Below are 17,738 nucleotides of genomic sequence, written 5' to 3'. Positions count from 1 at the left end.
ATTGACCAGGCAATGGCTTCCACGATGGACAGTTTTGAGCTCCTCCAATGATAGATCACATCCCTAGCGAGGGCTGTCCTCCAAAACTGGGTGGTTCTGGACTTAATGACTGATGAACAGGCAAAGGCTTGCAATGTGTCGAGAGAGGAGTGTAGTTTCTATGTCAATGAATCTGGGCTGGTGGAGCAGGACATACAAATGCCCAAAGATCTCCAGCAAGATCTTTGAATTCGCTGTTTGCCCCACACTCCTACCCCATGACACTCAAACCCTCTGGTAGCTTTCTTCTCCCCCTCCTTGGCCCCATACTGGCCAATGGAACCATACTGCTGCTGTTACTCCTGCCTCATCCAATTTTTAAAAGGATACTTTGCATTGCAAACATGACTGCCAGTCAGGTCCTGGTTAAATACCAAACCCTTCCCAGCAGAGAGACTGAGGACTGTGGCGACACCTCCCCTTTATAAAACAAAAATGGGAGATGTGGGACGAGTGCCACCGGGGAAAATGAGCCTAGAACAAGATGAGGACAAGAAGCGCCCAAAACCCCAAAAATCTCATTTGAGACTGACCAGAGTAAGGATCACTCCCTCACTATTCTTTACCTGCATGCCTCAGGGTACAGTAGTCCCTCGACCTCCACGTCAGTCCTTCTTGGGGAAAGTCATGTAGGCACTTGACCAAATTTCAGGTTCAAGCACCCAGAATCCCTCTCCATGCACATTAAGCATTCTCAGCATCTAAGCCCCAGCCAACAATGTACATTCTCCTTGAAAACTCCTACCCACTCCCCAAGGTTTATGTAGCCCTTATTACCCCAGAGCAAAGACAATGTCATGGAATATCATCTAAAAGAGCCGTTTCACTGACTATCATCTAGAAGAGCTGTTTTACACACACACACACACACACACACACACTAAAGAAGAGCTGTAACACTGAAAACCATCTCTGAGAAGGCTTTCAGGCTTTCTCCCCTCTGGCACTCACCGCCTGGACCGAGATCCTGCTAACTCACCCCATTCTGGTTCATCTTCATCCTTTCAAACCCAGTGTGCTATCCCAACACCCCAAGGGAAGAAGCAGAGTACAGAACAACAGTTAAAGATGCTGTCTGTTCTCCAACCTGTATTGTTGGCCTCTTTGTCAAGCTGAAGGGGGTTTGGGTCTATTTTTATGCCTGTACTGTATTGTCTTTATTACTATAGTTCTGTGGTATGACTTGAAATCTTGGATAATAATGTCTTCTGCTGGGTTATTTTGTTTGTTTGTTTTGTTTTGTTTTTCATCATTGTTGTTCGAGATTGTTTTGGCAATCCTGAGTCTTTTGTATTTCCAGGTAAAACTTAAGATTGGTTGTTCAATTTCCATGAAAGCTGTTTTAAAATGTAAGGGGTATGCATTGGCTCTGTAGATTGCTTTCAGTAGGCTGGCCATTTTCATAAGATTAACCCTGCTAATCCATAAGCAGGGGAGATCTTCCCATCTTTGGTGTCTTCCTCAATTTCTTTCTTTGGCATCTTAAAAGTTTTTGAAATATGTTTTAAGTAACAAAAACTTTTAAAGGTCAGAACATTTCTGCCACGGCTCACTTGAGTGCTCGGATGACTTAGTCACAAAGAGGAAAGGAGAAGTGACATTGTCATGTGTTCCTCGTTCCTCTCAGAGAGGAAGAGATGCAAACTGAAGGACTGAGCCATTTGATACTCCCTCAGCTGTACCAGTGAAGCAGCTTGAGTTTCCTCGTCTGTGTGAGCTCTGTGCTGTCTGCTCTGGCTCCCAGGCAAACTGTATCCACCATCTGCTTTCTTCCACCCTTTCGTCCTGTGTTTCTACATCATGCCGGCCCAACTCTTGATAAAGAGTGATGACGTAGTAGAACAAAGTCCATCAGAATAGCCCAGAATAGACTATAATATCAAACAGGACTAAGTGGTAAGAAAATAGAAAGCCCAGAGAATGGGCAGAATTGTGGGTAAGTTCAGTCAGGTGTGCAGATGACTGTAAAACATTGTTGCCTTTCCAGGGAGCTCGATGTAAAACCAATTCTTCAATGCATGATCCCTCTGCAGGACTTGGAAACCAGATTTATCCCAGTAGCTCATATGAGGATTAGGGAGGAAATGACAGGTACCACAGAGCTGGAGGAAGACCAGATGGTCGTGTGATTTTTGATTGTCCTTTGTCCTTATCAGAGGGCTCAAAAGTTGCAGCTATGCGGGTATGGGAAGCTGAAACCAATCAAGGTCATATGAGTAAACCCTCAGGGCCACAGTCCCATTAATTCAAGATTCTAACATAAGCTCTGAACTCACTGATAGATTTTCTTTCATAAATATTTTAAGACAAAAATTACGAATAATACTTTTTAAACTTTTAATTCCTTAATATAAATGGCTTGAGTTAGTTTGTCCAAAAAATGTCTCTTTTCTAATTTTTCTGTAAATATTAAAATCCTTCATTAAAAACAATCATTTTGACCACAAACAATCTCATTAATTTATATTATTTTCACTAGAGTTGAGTTGGATACTAACAGTCTAACCATAGAAGCCAACCAGAAATAGACAGGCAGTCCCAGATCCAGAGGCTCAACTTGAATCATCTAAGTTTGTGAAAATGGATTTAGGTGGCAGAAATGAAGTAGCTCTGTTCTGATAAAAGATTAACAGGGCATCAATCTTTTCATGCAATAGTTCATAGTTAACAGAATGCAACCACAGTATGAAGAAATATATATATATATATATATATATATATATATATATATATATGAGAGAGAGAGAGAGAGAGAGAGAGAGAGAGAGAGAGAAATAGTAAGTACATGGAACTTAGAATATGTGGAGTTGGTTTTGGGTTTTTTGTTGTTTTAGGGGGGTTAGATTTATTTTATGTATATGAGTATACCATCACTGTCTTCAGCCACACCAGAAGAGGGCCTCAGATCCCATTACAGATGGTTGTGAGCCACCATGTTGTCGCTGGGAATTGAACTCAGGAACTCAGAAAGAGCGGTCAGTGATCTAACCGCTGAGTCATCTCTCCAGTCCCAGTTTTGTTTTTGTTTCTGTTTTCAGATTTACAATTTGAAATAAGTATGTTTAATATGCCATAAGATAAAATCAACACTGAGAATTTCCATGAACTGGAAATATATATATATATATTAAACAGTGAAAGTTAAGAGCTGAAGAATGCAGTGGCTGTCATTAAGTACTCAGTGGGTGGGTAATGCCACCTGCAGGGACATATCTGTAAGTGTGGAGAAGCCCGCTGGCCTTGCTGACTGTTCATGCTTTCCAGTGAACACAGCAGCAGCAACTGGAAGGCACTAGATCCAGATTCGACGCTCAGACTGAGATCCTTGGAAGAAGAGGCTGCGCCTTCCTACACAAAAAAAGCTTGAGATGCCAGTTGAGAGCACTCGGGCTGCTGTGGCCACCTGATCTTACACGGAGTAACAGCAGCCATTGCAAACCCTAAACTAGGCGCAGTGGGCCAGTGTGGTACAGGGCAGTGTGCACAGTCGTCCCTGAGGCTGTAACGGGTGCTAGCGCACTGGTGGCACAAGCCTGTCCAGTGCAAGTGCTTCAGGCATGCAGGTGCCAGCCACCTTCTTTGCCCTGCCCTTCTCAGCATCTCGCTGAAGGCGCTGCACAGACCAGAGGCTCTGGGACCTGCTGGGGGTGACCACACCCTTCTCCAGATTCACCACTCTCCCAGTCCCCAGTTCCCACACAGCGTTATTCGGTGCCCTCCGGGACAGTGGTGGCCTCGCTCTATATCTTTTCCCAGTGGCCTTCTTCAGGTGCCTGGGGAAACTGGAAGAAATGGAGCCCCTGTGGCTGATGGGGCTACTAGGGTCTCCCCCTCTTCCTCACTATATGCGCCTGAGATACAAAGGAGCCCAATGACCAGCACTCTCCCATCTCCCTGTGCACGATGCCTATCTGGTCGATGGGCTGAGCAACTTTTGCTTGCTGGATGCCTTTTCAGGCTTCAAGTCAAAGCTGAGGCTATGCAAGAGACAGAAAGTCAGTTTTCAATATCTGACCCCTGATACTCAGCACGATGCTTGGAAATACCGGCAACTATTCTGCAAAACATGCAAACCAGCCTCTGAGGAAGGTCGCAAAATTGCAGAGGCCTCCCCAGAGCACAGCAATTAGAGTATTCATACACCAGTGCACACGTAAAAACAAGTCTGAACTCAAGTAACAGAAAAGAGAAGCCTAGCCCGGAGCCCCCTGCAGATTTTTCCTCAGAAGTAGCTGTAGGAGGTACATCACACACTCACTAGTGCCACTGTCCTGCCCTTGGAGGCTGTTCTTTCCCTTGAGTGTGCTCCAGCAAGTGTCAGGGCTAAACAGAACATCCTCAGTTAAATACAAGGTCTGAATATCTCAGCAGAAAGTAGAAGCTCCCCACCCCCATCCCTTCATCAAAACAGCTATGGCTCCGGGATACCGGCCCCAGGTGACAGGTTACTGAGATGGGCTCAAGTAATTAAAATCCTCCTGGCTCCTGGATCCTTGCCTCAGAGAACACAAACAGTCCCTCTCTGGTCCGTAGGGAATGTTCGCTGCCCTGGCATTGTGGGAATTGTCTGGAAGTGGCTGGGTTAAAACAGTTCGATGTTACCCCAGTGTGGCTTAAATTACAGACCACAAATGGTTCTTCACCTGCTGCCTCTGCTCCACCTCCTGAGCCAAAAGTGATGCAAGTTTCGTATTACGTAGGCAGCCTGCAGTCTCTGCACTCAAGACCCAGACGAGGGTGGGTCATGACACCAAGGGGTGTTCAAATACATTAGAAATGGTCCAAATTTGTAGAACTAGAAGGTGATGTGAGTGTGTTTTGCTGTTTTACAGGGGAAAAAAAGTCCAAAAATGTGTAATTCGATTAAAAATGTGTTCAGTTCTGGGTGGCTGATAACCCAACCCTTCAGGTTTGTTTTGTTTTGTTTGTTTTTCGAGACAGGGTTTCTCTGTATAGCCCTGGCTGCCCTGGAACTCACTCTATAGACCAGGCTGGCTTTGAACTCAGAAATCCGCCTGCCTCTGCCTCCCAAGTGCTGGGATTAAAGGCGTGTGCCATCACCGCCCAGGCCAACCCCTCAGGTTTAAAGTAACAGCTGAGTTGGTGTTTCTTACAGGTCTGGTCATGGATTTGGGCTCACCGGGGTAGTTTTTACTTTAATATTGCTCTGTAAACACAGACCTTATTTAATTTTGTGACATACCTGTTTATTTAAAGATGCTCTGGGGAAAATTAAAGAGACAGTGAAATGCATCCATAAAATACAAAGAAGCAGGAAGCAGTCCAGCACTGAATACTAGGGCAGTGTGGGGTGGTGTTCCACACACCTTTAATCCTGAGACTCAGGAGGGAGATCTCTGAATTTGAGGCCAGCCTGGTCTACAGAACCAGTTCCAGGACAGCTAGGACTACACAGAGAAACCCTGTCTTGAAAAAAAAAAAAATTAAGTCCTCTCCCGCCCCGGAATTATTGTGTAAATTCTTCTCTGGGAAGTGAACTTGTAAATCTGACAACGCACGAAACCGAAACCTGCATAAAAATAACTTGAATTTGGCTATGGTCAGGAAATAAGTGGCTAGTGAGAGTCTCAGTTTTGGCAACTCTGGAGGACACATAGTGATGAGCATGCGTGGATAAACTATGTGTGGAATCTTTACAAGTAAATTTCACAGGAAGAAATAGAATAGCAATTTCAAGGAGCTGGATGTCAGGAGAAATAACAGGGTTTAGACGGTAAACTGAAAATTTCAGATCAAAGGTAAGTTCCAGAGATCCAAATGTGCATTGATCCTGGTGACGACAGTCGATGATACTATAGTGTATATATGAATTTGTTTAGGAAAATCTTAAGTGCTCTTATCACACAGACACAAATAAATGGCCACCGTCTTCAGTAACTGGGTTAAGTAACCTGTAATCATTTCCTAGAATATACGCACATCAGATCACCACATCGGGCACCTTAAGTATGCAAATGTTTATTTGTCCATTCTACATCAACGAAGCCAAAGAGGGAAGATGAACAGCAGATGGAGGGCAGAACCACATCATCTAAAACAGGCGTTAGGAGAGAGACACATGTGCTTTCTGTGTGTGCACTAAGAGGTCTCTAGCATAGCGTCTGGTGTGGAGAAAAGGCTTGCTTTATAAATGAAGAAATGAATGAATATGTGCAAAAGCGAGCTGATGTTCTCATAAATGGAAGGGTCAGCTACCTACCTACCTAAATTTCTGCAGACATCTCTTACACGTAAAGAATTTACTAAGAAACTGTGTGGTGGTGGTGCATACCTTTAACTGTAGCACTAGGGAAACAAAGGCAAGAGGACCTCTGTGAGTTTGAGGCCAGGCTCATCTACATAATGAGTTCTAGGACAGCCAGAGGTACATAGTGAGACCCTGGAGAGAGAGAGGCAGAGAGAGAGAGAGAGAGAGAGAGAGAGAGAGAGAGAGAGAGGCAGAGAGAGAGAGAGAGAGAGAGAGAGAGAGAGAGAGAGAGAGAGAGAGAGAAGCAAGTCCCTGTTAGATCCCTAAGAGGACTAAATGAAGAACTTCCTAGTTGTCTCTATAATTTTTTTTCCAGATGAGAACCATGACTTTATCAAGGTTATAGTAATTATGGAGAGAAATTCTGGACAGGTCAATTGACATTACGTATTTGATACTGCTTTTTGTTTAAGCAAGGTTTATTGTTTGTGAGGACTATACCCAGAGTTGTCTCTATAATTACAGCTTCCACTCCAATCACATCATGTGTCTGTCGAGAAGGCTTCATTCATAAGTAAAGTCGCATCATCTCACAAACCAACCTATGATCGCCATCACAAGGGGCAACACTCCAACCCCATCCTTTAACGTTTCCATGGTAACTTAGCACAACACACAATTCCATGTTGCCACTGGGTTCGTCTGGGTGCCAGGATCTGAAAGAGAAAAAGATGAGGATAACTCTCACAGTGATGCTTTGAAAAGGGATAGAGGCACTAGCCGGCTGAAATCTGGGAGCGGACTTGTGGAAATCAAGGTCATGTGTGCCCAAGTCACTCCTCCTCCACTGCTCATGCAGTTTCTCCTCCACTTGAATCTCTGACATTTCCCTTGACAACTGAGGCCACAGCCAACAATGATCACACCTTACTGTATTAGATATTCACCAGCAAGCACCTCAAAGGCTCTCCTCTATTTGATCATCCCTACATCCTGTCTAAGGTTTTCTTATCTGAAAAAAATATTTCACATTGGTACCATGAGCCAATTGTTTGATCCCTTTTTTTAAATAACATTTTTATTTATTATTTGAAAACATAATACAATATAGTTTGATCATATTCTTTCCTGTCTCCAACTTCTTCTGGTTCCTCCTCAAACCCACTACCCACTCAACTTCACATTCTTTCTCTCTCTTTAAAACAAACAAACAAACAAACAAACAAAAAACCATGGGGTCTTTTTTGGCAACTACTCGTGAGCACGAGGCCTGCCCTGGAATGTGGTTGATACACTCAGTAACACTCCATTGGAGAAAACTGATTTTCCTTCTTCCAGAAGCTATCAGTTGGGAATAGCTTCTTGGTTAGGGTGTGACTCCGTGCCCACTTCCCCTCCTCTGTGCTGGGATTTTGTCTGGCTTGAGCGTGTGCAGGCCCTGTGCATGCTGTCTCAGTCTCTGTGCCCTTTTACATGGAATGACTTAGAACCTGAGGAGCTAATTAAAATATACAGATCTCCTACCTATTATACCTTGAGCAAGTAATTGAATTTCTGGTATTCTCAGGACCCTATCTTAAGATTTGGGACCACAGTTACCATCGCCATATGTTTCACTCTGTAAATAGAAATATCACCTTTTAATAATCAATTATGGTTGTACCATAAATTTTTTTATCAAGATATAAACAGTGAAAGGGCACAGAAAAAAATTGCCTAGATCTGAGAGCCATGGTAGGATAGCCTGAATTAATTACTGAGATTCTTCAAATCCAATGTCCTCATCTCTAAAAGAGGAAATGGTAATGTCTCCCTCACAATATGTGATTAAATACATTAACAAGCCAGGCCATGGTGGCGCACACCTGTGATCCCAGCTCTTGGGAGGCAGAGGTGGGAGGATCTCTGAGTTTGAGGCCAACCTGGTCTACAGAGTGAGGTCTAGGGCAGCCAGGGCTACACAGAGAAACCTTATCTCAAAAAAAAAAAATACATACATACATACATATATACATACATACATATATACATACATACATATATACAACAATAATAAAATTATTGAGCCTAGTACAAAGCAACTAAAACAAGAGTATGCTAGTTCAGTCTTATAAATCCAACACATTAAATTCTCTGCATGACACAGGGCTCAGGGTTCCTCAGCTCTAGACTTACGTGGCATTTTGATCGTATGGTGTCTGATCAACCCACTGCCATTGTCCATAGCCTTCTGGATCTGACAACCCCAGGTAATAAGCAGCACGAGGGTTCAGAGTGTTAGTGATGAAATCCTAAAGGGAAAAAAAGAAAGAGAACTCAGCTTGGATTGAGTAGGTTAGTTACTGAGCTTGCTTGCTTGCTTGCTTGCTTGCTTGCTTGCTTACTTGTTGGACTATTGGAAATTGATGTCTACTGGGAAAGGGACAGTGAGCTTCAAGGACGCAGCCTCCTGATAGGCCATCCATGTTCCCAAAGATGGCCCTCCATTCATGTACATACTGGCAACATGAAGTGTAATCAATGGATTTAAAATAATTTTTAAGAACACATTGTTCTTAAAGGAGAGGATAGAGGTTGGGGGACAGGGGACAAGTTGAAAGGGAAAGGAGTGTGTGTTGATCAAATATTAGACACATCTATATATCTAACAATAAAATTCTTTCTTCTTTAATTATTCTTTCAGGTATAGGAATGTGTAGGGATAGCACAGTCATTGATACAGATTTACAACATAGAATGAGAAAATCAGAGTTGCTAGTATGTCAGTGTTTTTAAACATGTCCTTTAAATCTACATTTAAAATGTGTATATATATTTTTACAGGTACAGAGTAATATTTCATCTTGAGTTCTTTATGATTACACAACTATAAGATGAAAAGGGCAGTATGTAAAATTTGTCACTCGAGGAGCCCCACTCACATTACATACAAAAGCAATCTCTATCCTCAATCATAAAGAATTACTAGCTGAGCCTTACTTCCTTTCTTCACTGTGAGTTGGCATTCCTCAAAACTATACCTGGGAGAAAATCTGCAGATGTCATTTTTTTTTCATAGCTTTAAAGATTCTTTAATCTCATTCCTGACCAGCTTTTCAGAATTTAACTCTATTTCCTATTCAGCTTCATAGGCCTCTCTGGTGTGCAGTTAATGATGAAACATTAGCATATCAAAATCACAAACTGGTATTTCAGGCAGAATATGTTATCCTTTAACCCTCATGGGTTGAACCTTTATGATGGCACAGTCTTGTAGGGTTGTTTAGTTCCACTGAAGTGGGGCCAAGGTGTAGAAAGCAAATACTAAAGCAACCACTCCTGCCTATCCGATGGAAAGCCTTCTGCCACAGCATCAACACCCCTGTCAACAAAACTCCCTCTTAATAGAAACAAGCAAACAGTATGGTAGGCCCAGACCCCACTTTCTCCCAGGATGCACCTGCTCTTCCTGGCTGCGGATCACCAACAGATGAGCACCCCTGCGGGAGCACTTCTCCTCACTCTTATTCCAGGATGCAGAGTCACTGGAAGTGAAGTAGCAGCGGGAACCAAATGGCTTCCAGTTCTTTGGACAACAGCTCCAGACTTTGTCTTTATTGGAAGGAAGGAAGGTGTAAGTGCAAAGCACGGTATTTAAATAAGGCAGAACACAAAAAAATATACTGAGGGCTCAGAAGAAAGTAAGTCATCAAGTCAAGAACCAGAGATGTCAAACTCAAAACAAAACAAAAGAATAATATATAGCAAAAAGCAAGGTGAAACACCTCTCCAAAATAAACACCCCTCTAAGATAAATACCCCTCTAAGATAAACACCCCTCCAAGGTAAACACCCGTCCAAGACTCTGGGGACATCGTGGAAGAGGGAGTGGAAAGAATGTAAGGGCCAGAGGATGGAAAGGAATGTTGACTTCTGGACATGACATGGCTACTGCACATTCGACACTCATAATGGTGGGGAACTACACAAAACTGAGCCCATCATCTACCCTTTCTAGAGCTCAGCAGTTAAAGGTTGCAAAATGAGGAAGTCATGTTCTTCAGTGGCATAGCCACTGATACATTGCCCTTATCAAGTAATTAACCATCTCACCTCACCCCACCATGCTGGTGTGGCTCCCAGAAAGAAAGACAGGAAAGTAAGAGGAAGAAGTGGGAAGGGAATTTGGAAGAAAGAAGGATCTTGGTGGGAATGCACAGAGGATTAAAAGAAGATAATGGGGGACTTTGATCAAAGAACATTATATATGTATGAAAATATGAAAGAATATTTTTTAAAGCAGAAAGATAACAATAATGTTAGAATTTTCTGAACAAGCTTTAAAGCACCCATGATAAAAGTGCTTCAGTGAGCATGATAACCTGTGGGGTGCAATCGTGGCATGAATACCTTGGTGGTAACCAACACCTCTCTAAGTGGACTTAAGCTCCACTCAACAAGAGGGAAATCATGCCTAGCACTAGAAATCTAACTATCCAGGGCTAGTGAAGTCACAGATCTTGGAGAAGGACCTACAACTACCACCTTATTAAAACAGCATAATCTCTATCTACATTCTAAATTTTTATCCTTATACCTACAGATAAGTGTAGTCCTCACCCTTCACCAAGTAAACTTCTCTATGCAACACAAGCAGATCATTACAGAAAACCACAACCTATCAAAATGCAGAGTTGTGGAGCCCATTCCCAGGGGATACATCTACAAAACAACTCCAGCACCTACGGCTCAGGGATCTTTTCAACAAAAAAAGGGTGGACAGAGTATAAGGCTGAGAGGAACAGGAGTTTGCTATGAGATTGTGTCTCCTAGAAATGTCAGAAGCTACACCTGTAAAGTCTTCCCAGCATGATTGCCTAAGCATGAGCTGAAAACAAGAATGACAATAGGTGAGCTAACATGGGTGGGGTGTGAGGCAGGGAGCCTACAAGGCCTCAACCCACACAAAGAACTATAGGCAACTAAGGAATACTAAGAATGGGAGAAACAGTCTTCCCCAGGAAGAATATACCCACTGGTTCTCTAATAACAAATGGTCAGCCCTGAAAACAAGCATACCCTTAACATTATACATAATGAGCAGGTTGTACCTCAAGGAGAGCCTTGGAGAATATATATACATACGTTCAGATAGATGATAGATAGATAGATAGATAGATAGATAGATAGATAGATAGATAATATACATGTAGCTATTACATATGTAACAACAAATTCATTTTTAAAAAAGAGGCCATAAATTTGAAAGATCATGGAGGGGTATATGGGAGGGTTTGGAGGGAGGGAAGAAGGAAATTATGTAATTATAATCTCAAAAAATAAAAGAAATAACTTTAAGTGCTTTAATGAGAAGATACAGACATCTTGGGAAAAATAAAAGCCAGAAAAGATGCAGACATCAATAAGAATCAAAATGAAATGCTTGTTTTTACTTGAAAAATGCAGAGGATGCACCTAATCCTGCAGAGACTTGATGTAGCAGGGTGGGGGGATACTGGGAGATTGGAGCCACCCTCTCAGAGGAGAAGTGGGGTTGGCAGGAGGAACCCTGGGAGTGGGACCTGGAGGGGGCAGCATATGGGATGTAAATACATAAATAAATGTTTTAAAAATCTGTATTAAAAAATGCAATAACCTTTTCCATTTACAAGAGATGGCACTGATGGCAGAATGGAGGAGACAGACAGATCAATGAATTATCAAGCAAAACAGAAAAAAAAAACCTTAACAACAAAAACAAAATACACAAATAAAAGAAGCCTCATATTGTGATCCCAAATGTGTACATAGCAGATAACACAGGACCAAGATATGAGAAGTGTAAACTGACACATGGAAAAAGAGAAATGAGACATTCTTCCGAGGCAGAGAAAACCACTCAGAAAAACAGGAAGAGTGTAAAAGGGCATTTCCCAACATGCTGAAGATAATTCATAAGTCAGTAAATAAGATAAAACAAGAAAAAATCTTAGAACTCATGAACACACTTCTAAATAACCTATATATCAAACATCAAGGTCTATTTTTACAACATATTTAACTGGGCTGGGGATGTAGCTCAGTTAGGGCATTCACCTAGTGAGCAAGAAGCCTTGGGTTCCATGCACAGCACATCATAAAGCCAAATGTGATCGTGAACACTTGCAATCCCAGGACTAGGGAGGTGGAGGCAGGAGAATCCAAAGTTTAATGCCATCCTCATCTACATAATACGTTTGAGACCAGCCTGGGTGGCATGGGACTCTATCTCAAAATAAAATTGAACTGAACAAAAATGAAAATACGATATGTCAAAACTTGTAGTAAACAATCCTTCCAATAAGAGGATCCAGGGTTACATAGGGTAATCCAGGGCTGAGAGAAGGCTAAGGACTGTCTATCCATCATGAGTCTAGGATAAAGCCTTTTTAAATCCCAGAAGGAAGGAAGCAGATTGGTGAAAGTAAAATGTCAAAGGGGCAGAAGGACCAACAAGGTGTGGTCCTAAAGCACAAAGACAGGAAAAACACAAACATGGAATTATAACACAAAATAAATGTCTTCAGGTGCATGTAGACACCACTGATTAAGTACAGTAATGGGTAGAAAAGACAAATCTCACATGCATAAGAATTGTGAAATAGGCCGGGCGGTGTTGGCACACGCCTTTAATCCCAGCACTTGGGAGGCAGGGGCAGGTGGATTTCTGAGTTTGAGGCCAGCCTGGTCTACAGAGTGAGTTCCAGGACATCCAGGACTACACAGAGAAACCCTGTCTCGAAAAACCAAAAAAAAAAAAAAAAAAGAATTGTGAAATATTGCATTGCTAGGTCTCATGGCTAACAATCCACTTCTTAGTATGCTGTAATGGAACTACTTGTGTAGGGTGCTTACACTCAACTTTTGACAAATGGACTCCAAACACATGAAGTTTTACCTTCCACAGATGAGTGGTTTTTTATACAATGCAATTTTGCATGATTCAGTTGGTTTAGAGTATTTTTTTCTTCAAGGAGATCAGAATACATTTGAAACAAAACTGGAGGGAAAAAGAATAAAAAATACTCATTTTCCTGGTAGCATTATAATTTTATTCTTTATTCATTTCTTCTCACCCATCCCCACCCACCCCACTTTTTTTTATATATTACTTGTTTCTTTGAGGCAGTGTCTAGCTATGTAGCCCAGACTAGTCTCACACAAGTTCCTGCCTTCTCATCCGGAGAACTAGGAGGCATGAGCCCTCACACCCAGCTCTTAATCAATGAACCAAGACTGCCATGTTAATCCCAACTTAAAACTAACTCACAGACACAAATTGGGCAGATAGGAAACTGGGGGTGAACTAGCAGGAATTAGAGGAAAGCACATGGGTGAATATGATCAGAATATGTTGTATGAAATCCTCAAACAACTAACAGAAATATATTTTAAAATAAAAAAGAAGGAAATACATATGTCTGTGGTTTGTACTGAACATGTTTTGTTTTGTTTTGTTTTGTTTTGTTCTGATCTATCCCATTAGAACTGAGGGCTTTTCTCTTTCACCATTGTGTCCTACGTGCTCCTTGACCGCCACCACATCCTGGCTTTTGCTTCTATTTCACTGAAACCATCCTGACATGATGCCTACCTATAATCCAAAAACTGGGGAAGAGGAGACAGGAGGATTGCCAGCTCCAGGCCAGCTTGAACTGTGTATCAAGTTCAAATCCAGTCTAAGTTACAAAGTGGTACAGTGATTTTTTTTAAAAAGATCATTGAAATAGATTATCAACATCCAGGGCACTTATTGTCTGTCTTGCTCTTGGACTTGACCATGGTTTCTTCCTTCTCAGCTCACAGGACACTGCTGTTTGGCCTCACCTTTCTTGTCATCACTTCTTATTTTCTTTTATAATCTCCTCTCTCTGCATCCACCCCTCTAGAGATGTAACACTCCTCACTGCCCAGTCACTATCCTTCCTTCTCATACTAAACTCTCTTTCCAAGTGATGGGCATATTCCCATGGTCTCACCTGCTGCCTGAATGGGAAGGACTGGAAACCCACAGATCTTCCCTCCTGACATGCAGATAAGTACACGCTCACTGAACATGACAGATGAAGAGAAACTCAACACGCTCAAAACCCAAATCAGTATCTGCTATCCTCACCCTGTTTTGTCCACCCGCGTGAATGCCTTCATCACAGCTAAGTTTGCCAAGTCGGGGTGTTGGAATGGCTTCACTTCTCAGGTCCCTTCATCCCAGATCTTAATGTTCACCAAGCCTCTTCCTCCCAGGCTCTATCTCCTTTACCATCTTTCACAGACCTCGGGTCTGTCTCTGCTGGGTGTTGGGTTCACTTTCTAGCTTTCCTCTTGACCACTAGTTTTCTCTGTTCCACTTACACGCCAGTCTGACAATGCACTTCTGCGGGTCTAATTTGACTGTTCCAATTCCCTGCCTAAAGTTTGTCAGTGGCTTCTCCTGACCGTGACACACTATAAAAATGCTAACGATTTTTAATATTACTACATCCATGCTTCATCTGCCCATTCACTCATTCAAAAGCAACTTTGGCTACTTCCAAGTTGAAACTTAGAGAGGCATAACTGACTCTTACTCTCCGTCTTGTGTTCCAAGGTGAACAAAGATGGGCTATCCTAATAAGTGAGAGAACTGTGGTCATGTTGCTCTTGTAATCCCAGGTGACAGTCTCTTCCTTGGAAGCTATGCTTCATGCCTGGCCACATGCATGTGGATGGCTAAGTTCCAAGGGCTTCAGGAGCCTCCTAGCTGATATCAGTATAATCTGCCAAGCCACAGAAGCATGAAACAAATAGCAAATCTATAAAACTTTAGAGCTACTTGTTAAGAAGCAAAAGATGCATGAAAAAAATATCTAGTGGAAAAATGCAAACCTTTTTTTGTTTTGAAGACAAGGTCTTACAGCATAGCCAGGCTGGCCTTGAACATACTATGTAGTCCAAGATGCCCTAGAATTTGCAAGCCTCCTGCTTCAGTTTCCCAAGTGCTAAGATTATTGGCATGCAACACCATGCCCAGCCTAGACTTTTTTTAATGCTAACACATCACTTTCCCCATTCTGAGTCCTGTTTGTGTCTATGGCCTATGACCTCATTGCTTCTTCACTTGGCATTGTGTATTTCAAACTAGCTAATTCACTCTTTCCCATCTCATACTTCTGGCCCACTGCTGGCCCACACAGGCCTAGATATTACCTCCTCTAACACACTGTCCAGCACACAGTAGATGGATATTACTAATTATTGAAAGGGAAAATAAAATACACAAAAATATAATTATTTTACACTATTATTTTTTTTACAAGTTGCCACCATGTAGCCCTGGCTGGCCTGAAACTATAGAGATCTACCTGTTTCTGAGTCCTGAGTGCTGGGATTAAATTAAAGGCATGTGCCACCATGCCTGGCCTTGTCTTTAAATTTTCTAATAAATTCTGAAAGCTAACCTTATATAGAAATCCTCTATTTGTTAAATTGGCTTAGATCTCACATAGTCTGGAGCAGGAACAAAATAATTAGAAGGAGTTCCATTAGAACACTGTCCCAGGAATAGCTTGGTCCATGTCTTCTCATACCCTACTTATTCCAAAAGATGAGTGTCTGTGAGTCCAATGAGGCTGGCTTCTAAATGCTACCAAGGAGACACAGTGTCATCCTTGGTCCTGGATTCCAATGTCCCAGTCTGTCACTTTGTGACTCCAACAAACATGCACATGCTTCTCTAGTGAGAATGAATGACTTTTACAGAAAAGTCATTCTACAATTAATTCAAACTTCTCACACTAATAATTACATGTTTCTAATGGATATGTCTCTCTTTGTGAGAGATAGACAGTGCTTACTTATTCCATTGGCATACTTACCAATCAGAGAAACAGAGAATAATATTGCTAACAGCAGAAAAAATATCAAAAAAGCAAGACGCAGTGTGGGAAAGCCAGGATTACTTGTGTGAATGGTGGTCTTCTTTGGAAGAGCTAAAGGGAAAAATAAACTAATTAAATCAGTAATGAATTCTACAGTTTCCTCTTCCTCCTCTTCTCCCTTTTCTACTACAACATATTAACAGCACAGACTCTTGTACTATAATTATTTTTCTATTTACTTGACAATATATCTAAACTTTAGGAAATTAGTTTGTATTTTGGGCATAATTTTATCTTGAAGGGGAGTTTTGGTGTCCCTTTCTCCACTCATACTGGAGAGAGGAAGCAGAACCTCACCCATGCTGAATGCAAGCTCTGTTACTAGAGTTACAAGGGTCTATACTATTTCCGAGAGAATTTTTTTAATTATTTGGATATCTCAGCTAGACAATGGATGGAGTGTGGGGACTCTTGTGGAAGAATGGGAGGAAGGATTGTGGGCCCGAAGGAGATAAGAACTCCACAGGAAGACCAGCAGAGTCAACTAACCTGGACTCCTGGCACTTTCAGAGTCTGAATCACCAACAAAAGAACATACACAGCCTGGGCCTCCTTGCTTATATATAGCAGATATGCAGCTTGGTCTTCATGTGGGTCCTGAACAACTGGAGCAGGGGCTGTCCCAACCACTGTTGCCTGTATGTGGGATATGTTCTTCTAGCTGGGCTGCTTTGTCTGGCCTCGATGGGAGAGGAAGCACCTAGCCTCATAGAGACTTGAAGTGCCAAGGTCTGGGGAGATACCATGGGGACTCTCAACCACTCAGAAAAGAAGGGGAGGGAAGGACTGTGGGAGGAGGTGACCAGGAGGTGGGCAGTAAGTGGGATGTGAAGTGAACAAGTAAAAATATAAAATTTAAAAGAAAAAACTCAACAGGAGAGAAGCAATGATCTCCATTGGATAGATATGAAAGCACAATTTTCTATCACTGACAATAACTCATTAATATCAGTATTTGAGAGACACTTGTGAGTGTGGGTGTGTGGGTGTGTATGTGTTTGTGTGTGTGTGTGTGTGTGTGTGTCCCTTTATGGAGTTTTAAGGTATACATACATGTGAGCATATTTCCCCATATGACTGATGTATCACAGTCACTTATTTCTGCTCTCTTATTTTCATGGACATTTTTTGGTCACCATATTTTCTTCTTTAAGATTTACTCTTTACTATGACTACATAGCACTTTGTTGTATATAGAAATAGTCTCCTGAACTGCCTTCAGTATTACCATGAAGCTTGCAAAAATAGCTAAGTCTGCATAAGCATACTTCTCATGTTTAGGGTATGGTCTAAGGTCATCTTTTTAGCTATCTCTTGATTAGAAATCATTTTCTGAGTTGACAAGGGCTGAGGGGGGAAGAGGCTTTTAAGAGAGGGAGAAAGAACAAGAGGGTAGTAGGAGGGAGAGACAAAATGCCACAGATGCTTTCACACTTGGTAAATTTACGTGTGTGTGTGTGTGTGTGTGTGTGTGTGTGTGTGTGTGTGTGTGTGTATTCATGTGTGTGCATTCCTGTGTGTGTATGCCAGTGAGTGTATGTATACATGTATGTGTG

At 42.0% G+C, this 17,738-nt stretch overlaps 1 protein-coding gene across 3 annotated transcripts in view; it reads right to left on the bottom strand.

Annotated features, from left to right (window-relative positions):
• Nucleotides 1-6,684: 6,684 nt before the first annotated feature.
• Nucleotides 6,685-17,738, bottom strand: part of LOC114615374 (C-type lectin domain family 4 member A-like) — a 12,328-nt gene continuing 1,274 nt past the window's right edge. For 2 of the 3 annotated variants that reach the window (XM_028761110.1, XM_028761109.1), the window contains 5 exons: nucleotides 16,120-16,233; nucleotides 13,164-13,265; nucleotides 9,687-9,838; nucleotides 8,423-8,538; nucleotides 6,685-6,963 (listed from right to left, as the gene is read on the bottom strand). In XM_028761110.1, the coding sequence (XP_028616943.1) occupies nucleotides 6,816-6,963; nucleotides 8,423-8,538; nucleotides 9,687-9,838; nucleotides 13,164-13,265; nucleotides 16,120-16,233 (632 nt within the window). In that variant the 3' untranslated portion in view covers nucleotides 6,685-6,815. The remainder of the gene's footprint in view (nucleotides 6,964-8,422; nucleotides 8,539-9,686; nucleotides 9,839-13,163; nucleotides 13,266-16,119; nucleotides 16,234-17,738) is intronic. The other variant, XM_028761111.1, reaches the window with a different exon arrangement.

Source organism: Grammomys surdaster, unplaced genomic scaffold (genome assembly GCF_004785775.1).
Source record: "Grammomys surdaster isolate TR1022 unplaced genomic scaffold, NIH_TR_1.0 126660, whole genome shotgun sequence".
In the NCBI taxonomy this organism is placed as follows: Eukaryota; Metazoa; Chordata; class Mammalia; order Rodentia; family Muridae; genus Grammomys; species Grammomys surdaster.
This window is presented reverse-complemented; position numbering and strand designations above follow the sequence as displayed.